At 43.9% G+C, this 26,152-nt stretch overlaps 1 protein-coding gene across 2 annotated transcripts in view; it reads right to left on the bottom strand.

The window, feature by feature from the left end:
- Positions 1 to 26,152, bottom strand: part of ESF1 (ESF1 nucleolar pre-rRNA processing protein homolog) — an 88,247-nt gene that overhangs the window by 27,307 nt on the left and 34,788 nt on the right. For both annotated transcript variants that reach the window (XM_040351280.1, XM_040351281.1), the window contains 2 exons: positions 19,367 to 19,519; positions 3,537 to 3,658 (listed from right to left, as the gene is read on the bottom strand). In XM_040351280.1, coding sequence (XP_040207214.1) covers positions 3,537 to 3,658; positions 19,367 to 19,519 — 275 coding nt within the window. The remainder of the gene's footprint in view (positions 1 to 3,536; positions 3,659 to 19,366; positions 19,520 to 26,152) is intronic.

Genomic DNA, 26,152 nt, shown 5'->3' with positions numbered 1-26,152 from the left:
AACCATACCTGTTGCATCTCTACCGTCACACATGGGTGAAAAAGTAATGAGCTGAATCGTAAGGTAGCAGCTAATGGCTTGGTAATTTATCAGTTGCAAACTGATTTATATTAAAGAACTTCAAAGGCATTGAAATATTGAAATGTTTTACGATATCACTTAAAAGTGAAAACAATCCATACATGATATTGCTTGATGAATAGATAGATAGATCAGTTACAAAGCTGAATAAACTGCCACTGATAACTGAACTTTAATCTAGAGAGCTCAAAATACACAACCCATTGCAATGCAAAGGTGAAATGGACCTTGAAGCGATGCAGCCATGCTCATATTCCTTATAGTGCAGTTACAAATAGGACATCAGAAAAAACAAAACTTATAGGAAGGATCTCCTAAATGATTCCTATACCTCTTCAGATTAGCCTTCTGTTAGTTTGTTTGCAGTGTAAAGGAGGACAGCTAATCTGCCTACATCAATGCTGTTCTCTTAGTAACATAATGAGCTGTTCTGAGCACACTTAATAGCTTGGCTCTCATGTTTGTTAAAGAACAGCCTCATAAGCAAAATGGACACCCCCCTCAATTCCAGCTTTCTACGGAATTTTCAGCATAGATGTAAGCCTGCAGGGTTCATGTGAACCGATTGCGGAGAGTATGATAAGTTAACGACACGCCAAAATCTGTTTTCAAAATGCAGTGCGATTTGCAGAATCGGATTGCATGGGTGTGAATAGGATAGGATTTTAGTGCAGAAAAAAAAAAAAAAAAGGGTCCTGCATGAGTTTGGTGCGAATGCGGTGTGATTTGGGCCAGACAAATCAAGGACACTCTAAAGACACTGCATGTGATTTGCATAGGGATGTGCTGCAATTTCTGTGTGAATTACATGCAGTGCCCTGCACCGCATCAGTGTAAACCCAGGCTTAAGCATCCTTAAAGCGTTTGTAAGCCGCCGATGTTCAAAACAAAAAAAACCTGCAAGCCAATGGCATAATGTGCTAGTATGCATGGCATACATATGAAATACTCATCTTGGAACAAAGCCCTCCAGTGCTTTGTCTTCCGGATTCACAAGATCCAGCTATGTGATTGGCCATAGCCGTGATGACGTCAGCCCCAAGCGTTTCCGGCACTGGGTCTAAAGCAGTTGTCATCAACCCTGTCCTCACTCAGGGCCCACTAGCAGGCCAGATTTTATGTATTACATTGGGGAGATGCAGACTAGAATACTGCAATCACTGAGCAGCAAATTATATCACCTGTGATGTATTTCAGTTATCTTGCAAACCTGGCCTGTTAGTGGGCCCTGGGGACAGGGTTAATGACCACTGGTCTAAAGGTCCAGCACTGTAAGCCAGACCTGTGCAAGTTTAGGAAATATTCAAAGTACCTACAGCTTAGCATCAATATAGGCTTAGCTTTAGGTACAAGTGGTAGTACCGAGTTTACTACCATTTTAAAGTTGACCTTCACTCATAAAATGGACTTCCTCTCATCTGCTTCTCCCTTCCTCTTAAACAATAGTAAACCTTTTAATCTAATGTGGGCCATTACTTCCTTCTTCCCCTGAGTAGGGCTGACATAACAGGGAGCCCCCAAAACCTCCTGAAATACCCACATCTCACACCCCAGGAGGCAGTGCTTAACTCAGAAATGATGTATGGTGGTACCTGGTAGACCTCCATGTCTGTGAATGCACATAATCTTGCACATGCCAGGTCTGGTATGGTGCATGTCAGATCTGCTAAGTCCCAAGTACATGAAAGAGACCACGCATGTGCAGACACACAGCATGGCAGGTCATGACAGGTCCCAAACACATGTTCTCAGTGCTGCACCATGTCTCCAATAGATGCATGACCAGCTTTTCAATAGATGGCCAATTCACAGCTCATCTAGTTGTTCACAGATTCCCCTATTAAATAGGAACTTCAGTTTTTTGCTACAAACACTGTAACTGCTGACTAAAAAAATCAGATACACGCCAGTGCCTGGAGTCCAGCTCTTCTTTCTGCAGCTAGTTCTTGTTACTGTTGTGGGTCCCTCGCACCGTCACCTCGCATACTACTGCCAGTTGTGGCTTCCTGAGGAACCATAGCAGGGTCCCCACTGCACAAGTCGAATTGTGAATGGTCCTGCAGCCTCCTGAAACATGTGAACTGTCCCGGGAGGAGGTGAGGCACATCATCTTCGCCTAGAAGAGGATTGCGGAAGTGGGAGCAGTAATCACCCCCCCCCCCCCCATCCCCTAAAATTGTCTTTACCTCAGTTACAGGCTGGGGCGCTCCGCTTTAAAGGCAAAATATCTTGCTTTACTTCTATGTTAAAATGGGTTTATTTTCAGAATCCCCAGTTATGCGTTTTTATACATGTAGCACTACCCCTGCAGGAGCTGCTGAGTATTTCGGGCGGCATGTTACCTCTATTTTCTCGCTGTCCAGGGTAGTAGAAGAGAGTTGAAAAAGTTCAATGTCCACACTTTACACTTCTTTTTCTTAGATTCATTTGCAGGACTTGGTTAGAAAAGAAGAAATTGGTGGAGGGGTGGAAGGGTAAATAGGTAGGTTCAGGTGCACAATTTCAATTAGGAAACACTCCTGTTTCCAGCAAACAGTTATCATCGCCACTCTAGCCAAAGTGGGTATTGCTCATCCGGATAGGTCCCTCTCACTGGCCTAGCACCCGGAATGGCGGAATAAAGTACAGTCTCTGCCACAGACCTTCCCTTATGAGGAGACACTTTGGTCCAGAATCCTCTGACACAGAATTCAGCACCCGGATCTCTCCAAACTAACTTCTGTAGAACTCAGATCTGACAGCCGATCACCATCAAGCCTCTCAGTGTATGGTGCATCCTTTGATGAAGTTTCCAGACCTTCTCCCAAGATACCAGCCCCTTGCATGGACCTCTCCAAGACAGGTCCCCCCCTGGCTTCCTTCATCAAGTGGCTTCCTCCCGCAGGACAGACAGCACAGGATCACCTTGAAAGGGCAGACCCACTCCAACTACTGGGCCTGCTTTAGATGAACCACAACCCTGAACCAACGCGGACCCGGAGCCAGGATTCAGGAGCATGCACCCCCGGCCAGGTGGGCCATGAGGCGCTTGGGACAACAGACCAACAACCCCGGTCCAATGGCGTCTGTTCCTTAAGTACCCCTCCACAGCATGCACAGCAGGACGATCACACCCACTGATTGGCTGCCGAGGGGGACACCCAATACACCCTGACTCTGCTGCTGCCACCCTTGGCCTGGGATGGTAATAACACCCCCTGGCGAACAATGGTGGTTACTCCCAGCACAGCCATGGCTGGAACAGAGGCTAAATTGCCAATAATTACATCTGTTAATTAACACTCAGACCCCCTCTAAATTTAAAGCAGCGCCTTCCCAACAGGAGCAGGCACTACATACATTATAGGGCAAAACGCCAAGGAAGCGTGACACCATGATATGGCTTGTAATGGACGTGGCAGAACTGGGAATACTGGTAGAGACATCCCACCACCGATACAACAGCACATAATTACCTTTTTCCTCTTCTTTATTTTCCTTTTCTCTTTCTGTTTCTGCAAGTATTTTTCCCATGGCGTTAGCTGATCAGTGCCCTCTAGTTTGTTTTTAACCATCTGTTCAGCACTTTCCTTGAGGCCTAGGAAAAAAAATAAAAAATAATAATAATAAATCGGAAACCAAAATGTTAGCTTAGAGCTCAATAAAATGTCAGTTCCTTCACTAACAAACACTGTCACCTACCGCCTGTATCTCTTTCTGCAAATCAATTATGTCACTGAGGAGTTAATGTAGTCAAGTGTCAAATAAGAGGTCGCACTTAAAGGTCAACTCTAGACAGCCAGCTACACATATAGGAAAGCTACTTTACATGGCAAGCATTTGTCTTTCTATTCATCCAGTTCTGACACTTAAACAGCTCTGCAACAAAGCGCAGCCCTGTCTGGAAGGGAAGGAGGTTTTTATTCTGCTGCAGTAAAGCAATAAAAATAGGCAATATTCCTCCCCAAGCCTGTGACTAGACAAAGAAAAAGAATCATTAGCTCAACTCTTTCACACAGCAGCACACCCGACTGGCTGCTTTGCCCAGGCTAAGCTCTGCAATAGTCAAGACTGCAGAAGGCTAGTGAGTTAAAGGGATTGTAAAGTCTTGGTTTGTTTTCTATAAAAATAACAAACATGTTATACTTGCCTGCTATGTGTAGTGGTTTTGCACAGAGAAGCCCAGATTCTCCTCTTCTCGGGTCCCTCTTCGGTGTTCCTAGCCCCTCCTCTCTTGTTGAGTGCCCCCACAGCAATCAGCTTGCTATTGGGGCACCCGAGCTGAACTGCAACTCTGTGTATCCATTCAGACACAGAGCTGCAGTTTGGACCCACCCCCTCTCTCTCCTGATTAGCTAACTGACTCTGATTGACAGCAGCAGAAGCAAATGGCGCTGCTGCTGTGTCTCAGCCAATCATGAGGGAGAGTCTCAGATGAGAAACCAGGGAGAAAGCCTTGCATTACTGCGTGTAGTTACAGACAGAAGAACAGGAAGTGAGGATTTCTCAGAAGAACATTTAAAAGCAAAATGGAAGGATGAGGTAAGTGAAGGAGGACTGCACTAAGGTAAAGGAAGCTATTTAGGGGGAAGTTTTTTTTCCTTTACAACCCCTTTAATTTGTGTCCCCATTGGAAGATTCCCCCTCTATTACTTTTCTGGGGACAGCCCCAAATTTGGGGTTTTCTTTTACTTTCACTTTCAATGATAATGGTAAACAGAACAAAACAGAGAAGGTGAATCTCTTTAACGGGGGCACAGACCGCAATAAAACAGGGGTTCTAATCACTCTCCACGCTATCCAAAACCAACAAAAAAAATGTTGCCTTTATACATTAACCTCTTGCCGACCGAGGACGTCCCTGGGACGTCCTCGGTTTGTGCGGTGATATCGGAATGATACCGGCTACAGGCATCATTCAGATATCGCCGTCTTCAGCCGCCGATTCTGTTCACAATAAGAATGAATGATCAAAGCAGCGATCCCGCCGCTTAATCATTCTTATAGGCAGCGAGAGGGGACGTCCCCCCCCTCCCGCCGCCATCCGGTGCTTCTCCGGGCTCTCCCGTGCCATCGGGGGCCCGGAGAGCGAATCGGTCGGCGGTGCTGGAAAGCATAGAGATGACTGGTGACCAGATGGTCACCAGTCATCTCTATGACCGTCGGAGGCCCGAGCGCGACGTTATGACGTCACGCCCGGTACCCGGAAGTAAACAAAGCCGCAATCGCGGCTGTCGGCATGTGATCAGTGATTTTTTATTCACCGATTTCATGCTTGTAAGCCCGGAGGAGAGATGTGGGGTCTTATTGACCCCACATCTCTCCATAAAGAGGACCTGTCACACTGATTCCTATTACAAGGGATGTTTACATTCCTTTTAATAGGAATAAAAGTGATCAAAAATTTTTTTTTAAAAAAAGTGTAAAAATAAAAAGAATTAAGTAAAATAAAAAAAATATAGATCTCGCGCCCAGAAGCGAACACGCATGCAAGTCCCGCCCACATGTGTAAACGCCGGTCAAACCCCACATGTGAGGTATCGTGCGTTAGAGCGAGAGCAACAATTCTAGCACTAGACCTCCTCTGTAACTCGAAAATAGTAACCTGTAAAAAATGTTAAAGCATCACCTATGGAGATTTTTAAAGTACCGAAGTTTGGCGCCATTCCATAAGTGTGCGCAATTTTAAAGCGTGACATGTTAGGTATCTATTTACTCTGCGTAACATCATCTTTCACATTATACAAACAAATTGGGCTAACTTTACTGTTTTGTTATTTTTTAATTCATGAAACAGTTTTTTCCCCAAAAAAAGGCGTTTGAAAAATGATTGCGCAAATACCGTGCGAGGAAAAAAAGTTGCAATGACCGCCATTTTATTCCCTAGGGTGTCTGTTAAAAAAAAATATATATATATATATATATATATATATATATATATATATATATATATATATATATAAATGTTTGGGGGTTCTGATTAATTTTCTAGCAAAAAAAAATTGATTTTTACATGAAGGAGAGAGGTGCCAAAATTGGCCCGGTGGTAAATAGGTTAAAACCCCAGAGCAAACGGAAAATGCAACTAAATGGATTTGTAGGACAGAACTGAAAACTAAACCATATCACCAATTGGCTGCCCTGGGAAAGATCTACAAATTTCTCCATACATTTATTTTCCTACAAGACCCTAAACGAACTTCAGCAAGAACAGAAAGTTCCACCAACATCACAATAATACCATCATCAGCTTTACTATGACTGGGGGTTACCATGATTTATTATTGTAACTTGGAATGGTTTATGGGTCATTGAATAGGAATACACATCTCCTTTGCATCTGGTATCTTAAAAGAAACAATAAAAAAATCACCAGAACATAAATCAGAATTATTTATGCTATGTTGCAATATCATCTTAAATAGCCTTTGAAAAAAAGACGCTGATCATGTATTTAATTGCATGATCTTTCGCAATGCCTCATTTAGCATCAGAGCTGGGAACATGTAGCACCAGGCAAGGGAAATAAATTCTACTCTGATTACCTGCTTCAGACAGGGGAACTGGATGGAGCCAAGTGCTAGATTTAGTGTTAATGAACCAATTCTTGTAACTAACTATGGCAAAACAAGGAAAGGGGTCTGGCGAGTAACCTTTATGTACTGGATTATTATAATGACTGCTACTTAACTCAGCAATTCAAACTGAGCAAATGATGAGCGCACACAGTCTACCTTCATTGACAATTCCAAAACTAACAGAAGATGCATTCATCTGCTATTCTGTAAATTCCTAACCAGGCCCCATCTCCCTTCATCTTTTGAACCTCCATACTGACCCTTTAAAATTGATGGAAACCCAACTGAGCTATACCTGCATGTGTGTTGAAGTGGCCATTAGTCTAAACTGGACACCAAGACAGGCTGATTAATGACGGACGACAACTGGGAGACAGGCACAAAATGTTGTCACCCTATAACAAGAGAGGCTCAGGGCTGACATCAGGGGGGTACAGGCAGTACACCTGTAAGGGGCCCGGAGGTCCCCGAATGGCAACCCCCCTTTTTTTTTTTTATAAAAAAAAGTTGCTTAATTTTTTTTTACATTTTTTTAATTTTATTTAAAGGGCCTGGAGGTCCCCAGGGCCCCGGGTGGCAACCCCCCCCCTTTTTTAAGGGGCCCAGTGGTCCCCAGTGCAACTCCCCCTTTTTTTTTGTTTGTCAGCACCAAAAGCCCCCTGACCTCAATTCGCGGTGGAAGCACCCTTCTGCTTCTCAATTAGATGTGGGACCCCCCTGATCCTCTGCTCCAGGGGGCCAATGCCTGAAGCTGTGTAAGGGGCCCCATAATTCCTAATGGTGGCCCTGGAGAGGCTGCACAAGAAATCTCATGAGATATTCACCAGGTATTAGGTGATGCCCCCCAATCCTATTGTTGATTGCTGGGACGCTTGCACCAGGGCCACACAGCGTGACTGGCTGCAAGGAGGTCAGCTGGCACAGCATCATTAGTTGTTATGTTGCAGGTGGCCCCCGTCAAACCTAGGAGCTAAACATATGCAGGACTCAACATGCACAATTCTTTTTTTTTTCTGTACAGCCAACAGATTTTTCCATCCATACAACGGAGATAGATGGCGGCATCCCACCCGCCAGGACATTTTATCCTATTGACCTGGCCAAATTAGGGTCAGAGTATGGCCAACTTCAGGCCCCAGAGCCTTGCCATACTGTGCCTGCATGAGCGTTTCCCTAAAGTGGTAGTAAAAAATGTTCTTTTTTTTTGCTTTTAAAAAAATAAAAATAATCCTGCAAGGTAAAGCCATAATGTGTTAGTATGCATCGCATACTAGCACATTATGTGGAAACGTACCTTCTACCGAATCAAACGTACCTTCTACCGAATCCCTCCAGTGATGTGCTATTACCGCTGAAGACGCTTCCATCTTCACCCGGTCCTCCTTCCGGGTTTGCAGACTCCGACTGTGCGAGCGGTCGAAAGCCACAATGACGCCACTCCTGTGCATGTGTGCTGGAGCCGCCCTTTACGGCACAGGACTCTGAAGGAACGGTCGAGTATGCTGTCCTTCAGAGTGCATAGTGACGTCATCAGCTGCATCAAAAGTAAATATCTTCTAAACTGCACACGTTTAGGAGATATTTACTGTACCGGTGGGTAAGCCTTACTATAGGCTTACTTATAAGTAAAAGTCATGCACTGGAGTTTACACCCACATTAAAAGTGGTTTTAAACCAATACATATACCAATTGAAGGGACTAGCTTCAGGTGATGCACATAAATAAAATAAAAATCCACCTACATAAGTTGTACCTGTAAATCTATAGGGAACCCCCCCCCCCCCCCACCCCCTTACACAGTCCACAGGAACAGAGCTGAGGCTGTCAATCTGCTGGAGCTCCCTCCCCTTTTACCATTTTTTCTCTTGTGTGGTGTCTGGAAAACTTGTCAGAAGCCACTCATACCGATAGCAGAGGAACGAAGCAGCAGACAGAAAAGACACTTAGTGTTCTGGATAGCGACACACTATAGAGGGATATGCTTTCTTCATATTTCATATCCTAGGTTCACAACCAATTTAAATGGCCGCCTCAATTTTCCTTGTGGGCAGCACAGCCCTGATGGGGGTGATCTCATGACTGTTCAGGAGGAGCTAGAAAGTTTTGACTTAATGCATTTAGCATTAATGTACACTTATTCTTTAAAGAAGAAGTACGATTGATGTTTTAGTTTTTTATACTTACCTAGGTGGATGCAGCATCGGTTCGATGTGGCATATGGTTCCCCGATGCCTCTACACTGAGAACCGAGTAATCGAACACCGCTGATCACTCGGTTCTCACAGCTCCATGTGCAGAGAGCTGCTGACTGTCAGTCACTGCTCTCTGCTCCTTCCTCACTCACTGAAGCGCTGAGCTGTGGAGGGGGGGTTTGCTAAGAGGCTGAGCCGGGTGTCGGTACAGGGATCTGGTGAATCTCAACTCCGTGGTCGTGATGACGCGGAGCCTGGACCGACTTTTGTGACGTCAGTAGAGAGCGGACTTCAGCTAAAAACGGGTCACAGGATTGCAAATCTAATTGCACTCCTGTGATCCATAGGAGGAGTACGCCCAAACGGGCTTTGGCTGTACTTCTCCTTTAAGTGTTTTTCCACCATCTAAAATTGAATAGGGCTGTGTTACCTTATGGACATAATGTAAATACTGCCAATAGCAGATCTTCAGCGGCTTTTATGATGGGCTGACTATAATAAGGATGCTGTTATGGTCTTGTGACTGACTAGCCTTCTGCATGAGTACATCACAAATATGCTAGCAGCAATCCAGAAAATATGCAACAAGATCAAAGGACACACTTTCACTTTGTCTCTACAACCACCAATTAAAAAATAACTTCTATTGTAGTAATTTAATCCAGAGCCAGCTTTGCAAAGGGGAAGTGGTCTGTTTTTGTACACAAGATGATTAAAATCAGGCAACGTGTATTCTCTCTTTAGAAAGATGCACTTCTGTCGAATTTCACTTGGCTGCTCTCACATTGCAATGAAGTGCCCAAAAATATAAGCTTTGAGAAGAACCTGGATCTACTCAATTTAGTAGGTCAGTCAGTCTCTCTCAAATGGGGTTCCTCCAGACATTTGTGGGGGTTTCTTAAACAATGGAAATTTGTGGACTTGGATAATTTAGCACAATTTTTTTTATATTTTTAGCAATCTATAAGGAGGGCATCCTTCTCACTGGTCTCCAATGTTAAGGGGCATTCTTCCCACTAATCTCCAATGCTGGGGCTTCTTCACCACTGATCACTAGGGTAAGGGGGCAATTTTCCCACTGACCACCAGTGTAAGAGACCATCAATGTAAAAGGGGTGCCTTTAAATGACCGACAGTGTAAGGGCCCTTTCACATGGGGCGGATCAGTAATGATCCGCCCCGTGAACCTCCACTTGCTCAGTGGGGATCGCTCCGTTGATCCCCGCTGAGCCGACGGATGACAGGGCGGTCCCCGCACACTGTGCAGGGACCGCCCTGTCTGTTCTCCGCTCTCCCCTATGGGGGGGGATCGGATGAACACGGACCGTCTGTCCGTGTTCACCCGATCCGATAGACGGATAGAAAAGTAGGTTTTTCCTCCGTCACACTTTGGCGGATCGGAGCGGGTCCATAGAGGAGCACGGTTCAGGTTCAGGTTCAGGTTCAGGTCCGCCAAAAAAACTGGCAGGCGGACCTGAACGGGCCGCCAGTGTGAAAGAGCCCTAAGGAGGCACTTATCCACTAATCAATGTAAGCAATCACTCTGACCACCAGGGAACTTCACACTCGTCCTTTCTTTTCTGGCCATTATAGAATTCTTCCTAGACACTCCTCTGTTAAAAGGGAGCCGTTATTTGGATTGATCTACTAAAACCGTAAAGTGCTAAAAAAAATTGCAGCTGTGCATGGTAGTCAATCAGCTTCTAACTTCAGCTTGTTCAATTAAATTGTTGCTAAACCCACAAAAGTAAAATCAGTCTGTATATGCAATAAAACTGCTGAACCTAAGGGGTTAACCCTGTACATTGTGTAAAAGGGTTTGATCCTGACTTCTCCGATTCCCCCTTTCTTCCACTGTCCCCACTCCATCTGCTGATAGTACAGAGAACTACGAGGTGCTCTGCACATTCTCAGTTTGGTGTGTATTGCTAGAGAGGTGTTTTTTTTTATTTTGGAGGGTGCATGTGATCAGCACAGGGCCAATCAGCACTGTCCAGAGGGTCAAGGGTCATGCAGCCTCATAGGACAGTCAGAGGAGAATAAAAATAAAATCCTACAAGCTTGAACCAGTCCTGGCCTGACAATAATAGAAGTCATAAGATTGTTATTATATTTACTATAATAATTGTATTTCCATGTTCTGTGTACTGTGGGTGACGACATATAGTGAATTGCAGGGTCTGGGTTTAAAGCGGAGGTCCACCTGAATTTATTTTATTTTTTTTAAACACCAGCAGCTACAAATACTGCAGCTGCTGACTTTAAAAAAAAATGGACACTTACCCGTCCAGCGTGCCCGTGATGTCGGCAGCCAAGGCCGAGCAATCGCTCCTCTCTCGGCTGCCCCCGCCACCATCCTCAGTGAGGGAATCAGAAAGTGTAGCGTTGCGGCTTCACTGCCCGGTTCCCTAGTGCGCATGCGTGAGTAGTGCTGCGTGCCCTCACTGGTCCCTGCTCTCTCTTGGGACCAGTGTGTTTTCCAGGAGACGGCGGGGGGGAAGTGCGGGGCTCCCATGGGAGTCTATTCCCGGAAGTGGGTGCAAATACCTGTCTTAGACAGGTATCTGCACCCCCTCCCCCTGAAAGGTGCCAAATATGACACCGGAGGGGGGAAAGTTATGAAAAGCGTAAGTTCCATTTTTGGGTGGTACTCCACTTTAATAACAATTTAAGCTTTGTCAAAAACAAAACTGGAAGCCGATTGGTTTCTATGCAGAGCTGCACCAGATTTTGTACAGTTTTAGTAAATCAAACTCAATGTATGAGTATAAGACAAGCGCTTCTCTGCTCTTTATCTGTGTGTTGTAATCCTTTATGTAGGAAAGCTTGCATTTACTGGGCAATGTACCATCATGTTTTTGTATTACAAGCCATGCCAATATGAAGGTATCAAGGGCTGAGCGTGATGTTAAGTTTAAGGAAATGTAAAATATAACAATAGGGGAACTGCCTCTGTAACTGAAAATCCAGAACCTCCTATGTGCCTTGTCCCCAGGATTCATCTTTCAACAGACGGACAACACTTCAGCCAAATGGATCCCACCCATTACTTCAAATCAAGGGAGACTTAATAGCATGTTTGCAGAATATGTAAACTGAACAGTTTTCAACGTATTTGCTCAATCTTATCATATTACTTGGATTTTTTCATTTTACATTTAGCAGCGATGCACAGTGACAGATCAAAGTACTCAAGGGGACCTTTCATCCCCCCCACTGGGAGGTATAATTACCAGACCATGACTTAAACCTCCGTCCTTTTATCTGTGCACTAGGAAAAAAGTGATTAAATTAGCATTTCCTGCACTGTCAACAGTGGGGAAAGGTTTGATCGCGGGCAAGACGCAATGCAAAGAACAAAATAATACAGTTTTGCTTCTCTTGTAGATTTTCACAAAACACAACTCTCCAGGGACAATAAAGCAACCGAGGAGTCTACTAATAGATTTTAAATACGTATCGCATGTTAAAATAACTAGCTGGATGATCTACACATTCTGTTCAGGGAAATCAGAGAGAACCATTGTAAAGCTAAAACAACTTGTACCAAAGAAGTTCAATTCTCAGTATACATGGGATCCCTCCATGTGGGGACAAACGTTTCCCTGTACCATAGGTTTCTGGGCTTCATCAGAAGAGGCAACTAAAGATTTTACTTCTGCTGGTCACAACTGACACTGTATTTTGTCAGGCCTCATTCTAGAAGTAATTTAGTCAATGAAGGGTTACATTTTTGTTCAAAATCCACCTTAACACGGAGTTCCACCCAAAGTGGAACTTCCAGTCATTTGTCTCCTCCCCCCTCCGGACGAGAGGACATCCGTGATAGGCAGAACACTGAACAGAGGCCCTCACGGAACAGTCTGAAGAGGAAGCGCGGCTTTTGAATAATGGATGCCCGCAGCCTGAAACCCAAAATCTGAAAACAAAATAAGGTAGGGAGATTGTCTTGGCTGGCACAGTGAGGTCGGCAATGGCACAGTGGAGGCATGTGATGGTACAGTGGAGGCATGTGATGGCACAGTGGAGGCATGTGATGTAATATAATGGCACAGTGAGATTTGAAAAAAGCCTGTTTCTGTTAGCGGTTGTTCCCGTCAGCTGTTGTTCTGGCTACCCCTCAGCTTCCAGACAGACTAGTAAAAAGGGGGTGGTCTTATACGGCGAGTATATCCCAAAACCAACATTTTTCCTGGAGAAATAGGGGGTCGTCTTATACGCCGGCAAATACGGTAGTACAATTACCAACCTACAACTAGTATATTAATCTAAGGTTGGACCTTTGGTATTTGCTGAGCGATTCTTGAACCCAGCAGCTAGTAATCAGTGTTTCCCCTGCCTAAGTACCTGCTCGGGTCTATATGTTTTCAGACTCCAACCACTCCTGTATGCAAGAACGAGCGGCCTGTTGTTGGTGTCTGGGGTCACACATAAACCCCCCTATATGAAGGCATGTGCATTAAACCCTTTAATCAGGGCATGCAACAGAGTCAGGTTACTGGGAATTCAACAGTGTGAACATGCTTCGTTCAACTATAAGTACCCTTTCACACTGGGGCGCGATGTGCGGTAGAGGTATAGCGCCGCTGTTTTTAGCAGCGCTATACGGACACTAGCGTTGCAGTATAAACCCCTGCTACCGGCCATAAAAGGGTTAGGAGGCGCATTGCCGGCGGGATTATCACACCGTCCCATTGTTTTAAATGGGAAGGAGCGGTAAACACACGCTCCTCTCACCACTCCAAAGATGCTGCTGGCAGGAGATTTTTTGTCCTCCCGCCAGTGCATCGCCTCAGTGTGAAAGCCCTCGAGCTTTCACATTGAGACTGCAGGGCAGGAGTTTTTCAGGTGGTATTTAGGCGCTATTTTTAGCGCTAAACTGCCTGAAAAACTCCTTAGTGTGAAAGGGGCCTAAAACTAACTAATACAAGTTTAAAAAAATAAAAAAAGTTAAATTTACTAAAACTGGAGAGTGCAAAATCTGGTGCAGCTCTTCATAGAAACCAATCAGCTTCCACGTTTTATTGTCAAAGCTTAATTGAACAAGCTGAAGTTAGAAGCTGATTGGCTACTATGCACAGCTGCACCAGATTCAGCACTCTCCAGTTTTAGTAAATCAACCCCCTTGTCACTGTCATGCAATAAGCCATAGTATACAATGAGGTTGGTTAGCTTTCTGATGAAAGTGCCCTTATCATTTGGAATCATCCATGTAGATGTTTCTACATACTGTATGTTGTGAGTTTAAAATATTTGGCTTCCATTTGCCATTAAGATAAATGTATCATTTGGTTTTATACTATTAATCATTTTAGGTTATATAATTTTAACCAGATGGTGCCTTAAGATAATCATTAAAAGGGGATTACTGGACAGAAATCAGGTGTGTGTATGAAAATTTCTCCCTGTGCTATTTTTTAAATGATCTTCAATATTGATAATCTCTTAATACCATCATTAAGCCTTTACTTTTATTTAACTATGTGCACATGAAATATTTTTTTCAATTTACACTATTTAACAGTCAAGAATATCCAGAGGGTTTCAGGACAACTTCCTGTGTAATGCAACAGCGCCTCTCAGTGGTCATTCATTGTATTAGCGCTTTCAAAATAAATAAATCACATCATCTTTTAAACTCCTTATGAAAGGTAATGCCCTCTGTTCTGGCCTTTTGACCTCATCAGCATGATGGCTAGTTCTGGCCAGAACATATAGGAGGTACTAAAGTGCCAAGAAGGCCCAAGAGGTAGGAACATTACAATTAGCAGGTCAGTATTGCGGTTCAGCAAGGGTCAAGTGATGGTTTAAAAACTCCTTGGGTAGGAGGGCTTTCCCCTAGCAACACAGAAAATTGTCTTACTCCAAAATTTACATAGCTGTTAAGGTTGAAAAAAAAGAAACCGGTGTATGTGTGACTACTACTTTCTATATCCTTGTATACTGTGCCCGCTTTGTGAATATTGATGCCACCTTAGCCATTTGCCAATCAGCCTGTACCATTCTGGTCGGAAGCTGTCCTTAAAGTGGCGTTCCACCCAAAAGTGGAACTCCCGCTTTATTCACACCTCGCCCTTTGGCATGCAATCGTTTTTTTTTGGGGGGGGGGGGGGGGGTGTCCCTAATTGATAGGTACTTCCTGTCCCACTCTTCCTTCTTCCGTTGCCTCGCCTCCTAGGCGACTCCTCCTCACCGCCTCCCTCTCTGAAATCTTCTGTGACATACCACAGGTCCCAGAAGGTTGCCTGGCCACTAAGAGCGCAGTGCGAGTAGCGCATGTGCAGTGCGCCCCCCACTCTTAAACCACAAGCTGCCATAGCCGGGTGCCCACAGTTGCAATGATGGCACTGTGGAGAGGAGCGAGACTTCGGGCGGCCGCATCGCTGGACCGTGGGACAGGGGAGAGTCTGTTTATTAAAAATCCATCAGCTACACTTTTTGTAGCTGACTTTTCATAAAACGTACAAACGAGTGGAACTCCGCTTTAAGGATTTAAAATATCGGTCTGCCTATAACATGGCTACGTTTTTTGAGAACTCTCAGGTGTAAGCCATCTGGTCTTTAATTTCAATTTATTTCCTTTACATTTTTCTTCTTTGAACACTGGTTTCCAACAAGCACAAGGATACATTACACAGCTATTACATTACTGTCTTGTTTATTATGCCCCAACTTTTTCTTTGTATAAAGAGAGTAAAAAAAAATTAATACAGTTGCTTTCTCCCCGTCGCTTCCCAACTTCCCCTGATCATCTTTTACGGGGCCGATATGTTCTGACCTCAACTTTTTACTATTATTATAGAAAAAGCAAGTCATTTTTGTTTCTAATAAACATAAAACATATGGTTAACCACCAGTGAGAGGTGCCTGAAATTTCAGATATTCATTATGAAATTGGCTCGCAGTCTCTGCTCCAATTCATCCCAGAGGTGTTCTATTAGGTTGGAGGTCAGGACCCTGTGCAGGCCAGTCAAATTCCTCCACCTCAAACTCGCTCATCTATGTGTTTATGGACCTTGCTTTGTGCACTGGTGCGCAGTCATGTTGGAACAGGAAGGGGCCACCCACAAACTATTCCCATAAAGTTGAGAGCATGAAATTGTCCACAATGTCCTGGTATGCTGATGGCTTAAGAGCTCTCTTTACTGGAATTAAGGGGCCAAGCCCAACCCCTGAAAAACCAACCACACACCATAATCCCCCCTTCATCAAATGATTTGGACCAGTGCACACAGCAAGGTTCATAAAGACATGGATGAGTGAGTTTGGGGTGGAGAAACTTGACTGGCCTGCAAAGAGTCCTGACCTCAACCCCACAGAACGCCTTTGGGATGAATTAGAATGAAGACTGCGAGCCAGGCCTTCTCCTCCACATCAGTGTCCAACCTCACAAATGCGCTTCTAGAAGAATGGTCAAACATTCCCATAATAAGACTTATGTAAACCTTGTGGACAGCCTTCCCAGAAGAGTTGAAGTGGTTATGGATGCAAAGGGTGGGCCAACTCAACACCTACAGATAAAGACTGGGATGCCATTAACTACTTTAAGACCGCCCACCGCATACATACTGCCGCAGGGCGACTATTGCGGGAAAAGACTTACCTGTACATCGTTTCATGTAATGGATACAGGGAGCCGGCCACCTGCGACCGCTCCTCATAGAGGCAGAACGGTGATCTGTCTATGTAAACAAGGCGGATCCCTGTTCTGAAAGGGGAGGGGAGAGAGGGATCAGCTGTTCCTAGTGATCAGGAACAGCGATCTCTCTCTACTCCCAGTCAGGCCATCCCCCTGACAGTTAGAAAGCACCTCCCTAGGGAACACTTAAAGGGGAGTTCCAGCCATTTGTATGTTTATTAAAAGTCAGCAGCAACAAAAAGTGTAGCTGCTGGCTTTTAATAAACAGGCACTTACCTGCTCCAGCGCTCCAGCGACGCGCCGGCCGGGGCTCCGCTCCTCTCCCCCCCTCCCCGGCCGGCGTCTTCATCTTCAGTGTGGGCACCCGGCCGTGACAGCTTTCGGCTTCACGGCCGGGCACCCACTGCGCATGCGCGAGCGCGAGCTGCGTGGCACTGCGCATGCGCGAGCGGCACGGCGCCGCGCCCTGTAATTGGCCAGGAGATCGCCTAGGACCTGTGACGTGTCCTAGGCGATCGCCTACAGCAGCCACTTCCTGAAGGCGACTAAGCTTAGTCGCCTACAGGAAGGAGGAAGTGGGACAGGAAGTCCCACTCGTGCTGAAGCCCCCACTCCCCCCCCAAAAAAATTACATGCCAAATGTGGCATGTAAGGGGGAGAGGAGTGGGTTAAGAGGAAGTTCCAAATTTGGGTGGAACTCCTCTTTAACCCATTCCCTGCCAGTGCTATTTATACAGTGATCAGTGCATTTTTATAGCACTGATCACTGTATTGGTGTAAAAAAAAACTTCACTTCGGGTCAGATTTGTCCGCCACAATGTCACAGTCCCACTAAAAATCGCTGATCCCAGCCATTACTAGTAAAAAACAATAATAGAAAAAAAAAGTCCCTAAATCTTTTTTCTATTTTGTAGACGCCAACTTATGCGCAAACCAATCAATATACGCTTATTGGGATTTTTTTTTTACCAAAAAATATGTAGAATACATATTGGCTGATGAAGAAATGTTTTTTTTTATTGAATATGCATTATAGCAAAAAGTATTGTTTTTATTTTTCAAAATTGTCGCTAAAAACTGCAGAGGTAATCAAATGCCACCAAAAGAAAGCTCCATTCGTGAAAAAAAAACAAAAAACAACAGGGACATCAATTTTATTTGGGTACAGCGTCGCCCATCAGCGCAATTGACAGTTAAACTAATTTAGTGCCGTATTACAAAAATGGCCTGGTCATTAAGGGGGTAAATCCCTTTGGGGCTAAAGTTCATGTGCGTGTAAAGGCAGGTGTCCCAATACTTTTGACAATGTAGTGTATATACATGATTCTGCAACGGCCACCCTGTAGCAGTAAATCTGCTATGGGGCAGTCAGCAAGTGGTTAAGGTTTATGAAAACAATAGATGGCAGTGAAGATTCCTCCATCCATGCTGTTAGCATGAATGGGAAAATCAAGCCGTATATGGTGGCCTGCCACCTGTCCATTCATCTTAAAATAATAGTGCCTCCTGGTCACTCCACCCAGAAAAATATACTCACCCATCCCTAATCCCTTCTTGCTTCTCCGCTCCATTGGTGCACCCGCTCTATTACTATTACCAAGCAGGGCTTCCAGATGCAGAGGAGCACGTGACAGTGCTCAAGCCTGAGTGGCCGATCATCAGTCATACACCTGGGTAATCTTCAACACTATCTGATTGCAGCTTGCCAGGGTTTAATGTGAGGGAGCGGGTAGGGAAATGCACCTTGCTGAGGAGTGGACCATCAGGAGGCATTGTCACTGTGTCTTGAATGGGCAGAAAATTACAGTATGTCTCTTTAGCCGGATTTAAAACTAGGTTGTCACAAAGTAAAGTAAAGTCCCCTTTCTTGTACTATGTACTGCAGCGAAAAGATTGTTAAAATGGTTCTCAAGCCTCAAGGGTTTTTTTTTACATTAAAGTGATAGTAAAGTCTGTTTCTTCTCCTTTTGTAAAGTCCGTTTCTTCTCCTTTAAAAATAATAAACATGTTATACTTACCTGCTCTGTGAAGTGGTTTTTCCCAGATCCTCCTCTTCTGTGCTCCTGGATCCTCCCTCCTGCCGAGTGCCCCCTGCAGCAAGCAGCTTGCTATGGGGCACCCGAGCTGAGCTGCTGCTCTGTGTGTCCATTCAGACACAGAGCACTGGTTCGGCGCCACCCCCCTCTCTCTCCTTGTTGGCACACCGACGTGGACTGACAGCAGCGGGAGCCCATGGCACCACGCTGCTGTCTCAGCCAATGAGGAGGGAGAGTCCCGGGCAGCCGAGACTCTCCTGCACCATCGCTGGATCGAGATGGGCTCAAGTAAGTATTAAGGGGGCTGCTGCACAGTTTTTTTTTTATCTTAATGCATAGAATACATTAAGACAAAAAAAACTAACTTTACAACCTCTTTAAATGTATTTTATGCATTAAGGTAAAAAACCTTCAGTGCTGCAGGATCCCTCCCAGCCCCCATATACTTACCGGAGCCTGATCTCAATCCAGCGTTGTGCATGAGAGCACTGGCTTGCTCCCTCCTCACTGGGCAGATTGATAGCAGTGGGAGCCATTAACTGCTGTCAATCAAATCCTGTGAGGAGGGAGAGGGGGGGCAGGGCCGAGCTATCCAGTCTGTGTCTATAGACTCAGGTTGGTGTGGCTTAGGAGCAAGCCCGCATGAGTGCCCCCACTAGAAAGCAGCTTTCTATGGAGGCACTTACTGAAGAGGAGGAGCCAGAAGCGTGGGTGAGGGACCCCAGAGGAAGGCGGTAGGGGCTGCTCTGTGCAATAATTGCACAAAGCAAGCAAGGATAACATGCTTAGATTAAAAAAAAAAAAAACTCTAATATCTCATTAACTTTTTTGTTGGTAAAAGTGAAAACTTAAATAATTACCTGGGACCCATTTAACTTCCATTTCCACATCCTTGTCCTCCTGCTTCTTCTCTTTTTCCTGGATGTCCTTAAGCAGCTCCCTGTAACGAGCAATCTGGTCTTCATCATCCTTTGGCCCTTTTTTAGACTTCCCATCTTCTATCTCCACATTTTCTACAAAAGGTAAAACCAGATTTGCAATACAGTGTAAGAATAATACATTCAGATTTCTTGTGGAAAAAAAATAATAATAATACATTCATCGGTACCAAACGCAATACATTTTTCCTAAATGAAAAGCAAATATTAATGTTTATCTCTATATGGTTTAAAATGTAGTTGTGTTGGATGGCGCTTGCTACAGATAAAAGCAACACTGAAGACTTAAAACGGTATTAAAACCAAAACCAAAAATGTAATATCTTGCAGCTCAATCATTAAAATGTGGTGGTTGCATTTGTTTTCTTTTTTTTTTTTAGGATTGTTTCCCCTCTCAATTTTCACCTGGTGATCCTGCCAGTAACACACCTCCTGTATAAGGCCACTTTTACACTGTAGGCGCTTTACAGGCATTCTAGCGCTAAAAATAGCGCCTCCTCTGTCACTCCAGTGTGAGAGCCCGAGTGCTTTCACACTGGAGCGGTGCGCTTGCGGGAACGCACTGCCCATTGAAAGCAAAGGGAAGCTCTGCCGAAGCGCCTGCAAAGCGTTTCGGCAGCGTCGCTTTGCGGGTGCTATTTATTTACCCCTTCTTCGGCTGCTAGCGGGGGGTTAAAAGCGCCCTGCTAGCAGGCAAGAAGTGCAGCTAAAAAGATTGTAAAGCACTGCTAAAACTAAAACGGCGCTTTACCGTCGATGCTCTCACCGCCCCAGTGTAAAAGTGCCCTTAGCGTGCCTCCACTTTGAATGAATAAGCAACAGGGACACCTTTAGACAGCAGCACTGTCAGTCGCATTGTCAGTCTGGGGGGATGGGAGGGTTACATGCACAAGCAGATTTAGATAGACTAACAAACTGAAGCCAAACTCCAGCTAACACTTTATAAGCAATCACAGCAACAGTGTTTTTTCTTTTGGCTAAAGTTTTTAAAGAAATAAAAATGGATCATTGTAATCACCAATATTTTAAGGCTCCATGCACACTGGAAGCTAAAAAAAGCTATAAAAAAATGGCAGTAGCTTTGCAGGGAGCCTTTCAGCGTTTTTGCAATAGCTTTGATTAGCGTTTTTCAGTGTAGCTTGTTTTTTTTGTTTTTTTTCTCAATGGATAAAAAACGCTGACAAGCTACGTTTTTTAGCGTTTTTGAGCATTTATTAGCGCTTTTCCCCGCCGAAAAACAACAATTTGAACGCAAATTTCTGGCGTTCAGAAAAAAGCCCGTAAACTCCACTGCTCATTAACACTAAAAAACTTCCATGTGTGCATGGACACATACCGCTAGGCTAACAGAGTGCAGTTTATGGGCTTAAAAAAAAAAGCCAAAATGCCAATAAACTGCAGTTTATCAGATTCAGTGTGCATGGGGCCTAACAATTGAATGCATTCAATTGCTAAAATATTGGTATATGACTTGAAACTGATACATTGCAATGAAATGACAAAAATAGGAGGAGAAATGTTGTATCCGTACCAGCTATAGCACATTGCGACCAACAAGCATCCTCAATGGGTTTATTTTAGTAACTGAAGATGATCTAATGGGCTAGTAACTGTATCTGCCCGAGATATAAATCATAAACTTCAATAATATAAAAGCTTTGGTCTCTAAAATCTCAACAAACATGGCAGCGTGGCCAATTAAACAGTTATGTAGCAGACTTTGGTCTAAAAAATCTCATCAAAAATGGCCACTGTTATAACATTGCAGTTATTGCGGACTTCGGTCTCCAAATCACACCCAAAATGGCCGCCGTAATCATGTTGGTCACGATGTAAAAAGGAAGTGAAGCGGACGCTATGCATGCTCCAGATGACGTCAGTGTGACTAAACCAGTAGGGCGGAGTCAGCACACGTTCATGCATCACTTCCGGTCGGCATTATATGCTTTTTACGTTTTTTCGAATGCGAGTATCATTTCACAGTTTTAAATAATAAATAGTTTTTAAAACCATAATACACTATTGGGCTTCCCTTTCTCCTTCATATGGGATACAATTGAAGCATCATCACCTTCGCAGTGGGAACCGGCGAATCTCCAGGGTGCCACACAGTAGCAAACACTGAATGCCTCATACCCCAAGTGGTGAAGGAATATCTGGTGAGTGCAGCCATAATAAGAGCATTAATAAGCCACAATTGCTGTGATCACTCATTGGAATAGACCAACATTTTTACACTTGGCACGCAAAACAAATTTGAGATAAAGGAAAATACTTTATCATATATTTATTTATGCATTTTATTGCCCATTTTTTCACGATGGACTATTAAGGATTTTCAAAAGATTATTTTTATATTGGTTTATTGATTTGAAGCACATCTTGCTAAATTTGCACATATATTTAATTTAATGCCTATCTTGCATGCCGGGATTCTAAGGATTTGTATTTAAGGCCAAAGTTATTATTGAATTGTCTATTTAAAGCACTTTCACTGCTTATTTTGCACACACAGAGGCCTGGATTCACATACATCGGCGCATATTTATGCGGGCGTAGCGTATCTAATATACGCTACGGCGATGCAGCGCACAGATGCAAGCACTGGATTCACAAAGCACTCGCTCTTAACCACTTCCATACTGGGCACTTAAACACCCCTCCTGCCCAGAGTAATTTTCAGCTTTCAGCGCTGTCACACTTTGAATGACAATTACTCAGTCATGCAACACTGTACCCAAATTATTTTTTTGTCCTTTTTTTCCCACAAATAGAGCTTTCTTTTGGTGGTATTTGATCACCTCTGGGTTTTTTATTTTTTGCGCTATTAATGAAAAAATACCGAAAATTTGGAAAAAAAATGATTTTTTCTTAGTTTCTGTGATAACATTTTGCAAATTATTAATATTTCTTCATAAATTTTGGCCACAATTTATACTGCTACATGTCTTTGATAAAAATAACCCAAAATTTTTGGAAATTATTTGGTCTGTGTGAAAGTTTTAGAGTCTACAAGCTATAGTGCAAATCATAAAAAATTGTCACATCTGATCACACCTGATGTACTGAAGGCCTATCTCATTTCTTGGGACCCTAACAAGCCAGGAAAGTACAAATGCCCCCAAAATAACCCCTTTTTGGAAAGTAGACATTCCAAGGTATTTATTAAGAGGCATGGTGAGTTATTTGAAGTTGTGTTTTTTTCCCACAATTCTTTGCAAAATTAAGATTTTTATTTTTCATTTAAAAAATTTCTCAAAATTGTCATTGTAATAGCTTATTTCTCTCACATGGCATGTGCATACCACAAATGACACCCCAAAATACATTCTGCTACTCCTCCTGAGTAAAACGATACCCCATGTGTGAGACTTTTTCACTGCCTGGCCACATACGGAGGCCCAACATGCAGGAAGCGCCATCAGGGGTTTTAGGAGCATAAATTGCACATCTAACTAGTTGACTACCTATTACACTTTTGAAGGCCCTGGAACACCAGGACAATGGAATTACCCACAAAGTGACCCCATTTTGGAAAGCTAATACCCCAACGTATAATCTATGAGGCATAATGAGTCTTTTGAACGGTTTATTTTTTTCCAGCAGTTTTTGGAAAATGTGGAAAAAAAATGAAAACGCATTTTTTTTACACAAAGTTGTCCATTGATAAGATATTTCCAACACATAGCATGTACATACCACAAATGACACCCCAAAATACATTCTGCTACTCCTCCTGAGTAAAACGATACCCCATGTGTGAGACTTTTTCACTGCCTGGCCACATACGGAGGCCCAACATGCAGGAAGCGCCATCAGGGGTTTTAGGAGCATAAATTGCACATCTAACTAGTTGACTACCTATTACACTTTTGAAGGCCCTGGAACACCAGGACAATGGAATTACCCACAAAGTGACCCCATTTTGGAAAGCTAATACCCCAACGTATAATCTATGAGGCATAATGAGTCTTTTGAACGGTTTATTTTTTTCCAGCAGTTTTTGGAAAATGTGGAAAAAAAATGAAAACGCATTTTTTTTACACAAAGTTGTCCATTGATAAAATATTTCCAACACATAGCATGTACATACCACAAATGACACCCCAAAATACATTCTGCTACTCCTCCTGAGTAAAACGATACCCCATGTGTGAGACTTTTTCACTGCCTGGCCACATACGGAGGCCCAACATGCAGGAAGCGCCATCAGGGGTTTTAGGAGCATAAATTGCACATCTAACTAGTTGACTACCTATTACACTTTTGAAGGCCCTGGAACACCAGGACAATGGAATTACCCACAAAGTGACCCCATTTTGGAAAGCTAATACCCCAACGTATAATCTATGAGGCATAATGAGTCTTTTGAACGGTTTATTTTTTTCCAGCAGTTTTTGGAAAATGTGGAAAAAAAATGAAAACGGATTTTTTTTACACAAAGTTGTCCATTGATAAGATATTTCCAACACATAGCAAAAATTACACCCCAAAATACATTCTGCTACTCCTCCTGAGTAAAATGATACCCCATGTGTGAGACTTTTTCACTGCCTGGCCACATACGGAGGCCCAACATGCAGGAAGCGCCATCAGGGGTTTTAGGAGCATACATTGCACATCTAACTAGTTGACTACCTATTACACTTTTGAAGGCCCTGGAACACCAGGACAATGGAATTACCCACAAAATGACCCCATTTTGGAAAGCGAACACCCCAACGTATAATCTATGAGGCATAAGGAGTCTTTTGAATGGTTCATTTTTTTCCAGAAGTTTTTGGAACATGTGGAAGAAAAATGAAAACGCATTTTTTTTTACACAAAGTTGTATGTTTCTAAGATATTTCCAACACATAGCATTCAGATAGCAAAAATTACACCCCAAAATACATTCTGCTACTCCTCCTGAGTACAACAATACCACATGTGTGAGACTTCTACATAGCCTGACCACATACAGAGATCCAACATGCAAGGAACACCGTCAGGTGTTCCAGAGACACATAGTATGCACATACCAAGAATTACACCTCAAAATACATTATGCTGAGCAAAGCGTAAACAAAAGATTACCTGTGGTAATAGTAGCGCAGTTCTACAGCAGGATAGCACTGGTCCAGGCAGCAGGCAGGGACTTGGTCAGCAACGTCCAGGCAGGGATACTGTCCCGTCAGGGTTAGTGCAGGTGGTCAGTTCATGCAACAGGCAGAGGCATGATGGCATAGGTCCTACAGGCAGCAGGCAGAAGTAGGGCCTCGTTCAGGACAGAATGGGGACAGGGGTAGAGGCTTCTCCCACCCAAATCTCTTTGAAGCCTCCGGGCAACCAGACCCTAATCTAGGATGAGAAAACAAAAAAGTTTTCTTCATCCAGAAAAACTTTTCTGGCGCCCCTCACATATGTGAGACCCCTGTGTTCCCACTAGTTCTGTAGCAGGGTACAAGATCAGTCCATGAGGCAGGCAAAAACATGGTCAAACAGTCCGAGGTCAGTTCCAGATCAGGCAGAGGTAGTACAGAATCGTTAGGCAGAAGAATGGTCGAAAAAACAGTCCAGGGTCAATTCCAAATCGGGCAGAGGCATTACAAAATCGTTAGGCAGAATCGTGGTCAAAAAACAAGCCGGGGTCAGTTCCATATCGGGCAGAGGTATTACAAAATCATTAGGCAGAATCGTGGTCAAAAAACAAGCCGGGGTCAGTTACAGAGCAGGCGGTGGCATAAGGGGTGTGAAGGTGTGTGAAGGCAAAAACGGAGGATTAATACTTTAGTTTGGTGTGGTAACGGCGAAAACAGTTAATTATACAGAGGCCTGGTTGGGAAGGACAATCCACACAATGGAAAGATGTGTCTCGTCTGACTCCATCACTGGCGCATACCTTGCATTTTTTTTGACGTCGGCCTGTTTCTGTGGGAGGGATTTTATCGGGAAAATGACGTTCGGCGAGACGACTTAAAACATCAGATCGGATGGTTTGGGGTGGGCCGTTCGGGAAAATAAGGGCAGTGATAAGGTCCTCTTGGTAGCCAAGGAACTGTTTGGGGTTTTGGGTGGAGTTGCTGTAAATCACATAAGAATTGTATATGGCCAATTGAAAAAAATAAATGGCAACTTTTTTGTACCAATGGTACGTTCTTCTTGTAGCAAGATAGGGTTCAAGCATCTGGTCGTTGAAGTCGACCCCCCCCATAAACAAATTATAGTCCTGGATGCAAGTGGGCTTTCGGATGGTGGTGCCACGCCTTCTGCGGGTTTCAACGACGGTATCATTATGGATGGAAGATAGCATGTACACGTCTCTTCTGTCCTTCCACTTCACCGCCAGAACCGCATTGTTACGCAGACTTGCTGATTCTCCTCTTTTCAGCGTTGTGTTCACCAGGCTTTGAGGAAAGCCTTTCCTATTGTTTCTGACGGTGCCACATGCTGGCGTCTGCTTCCGGTGCAGGTTGTGGAACAGGGGAAGAGAGGTGTAGAAATTATCTACGTATAGATGATAGCCTTTTTCCAATAGGGGGTTAATGAGTTCCCAAACAATTTTGCCACTTGATCCCAAGTAGTCTGGGCAATTAGGGGGATTGAGCTGGGTGTCCTTGCCTTCGTATACTCTGTAGGCATACAGGTATCCTGTGACTCGGTCACACAATTTGTAGACCTTCACGCCATAGCGGGCTCTTTTGCTGGGGATGAATTGCTTTATTTGTA

This window comes from Rana temporaria, chromosome 4 (genome assembly GCF_905171775.1).
Source record: "Rana temporaria chromosome 4, aRanTem1.1, whole genome shotgun sequence".
Taxonomy (NCBI): domain Eukaryota; kingdom Metazoa; phylum Chordata; class Amphibia; order Anura; family Ranidae; genus Rana; species Rana temporaria.
The sequence above is the reverse complement of the archived record's forward strand: the minus strand, read 5'-3'. Positions and strand labels throughout refer to the sequence as shown.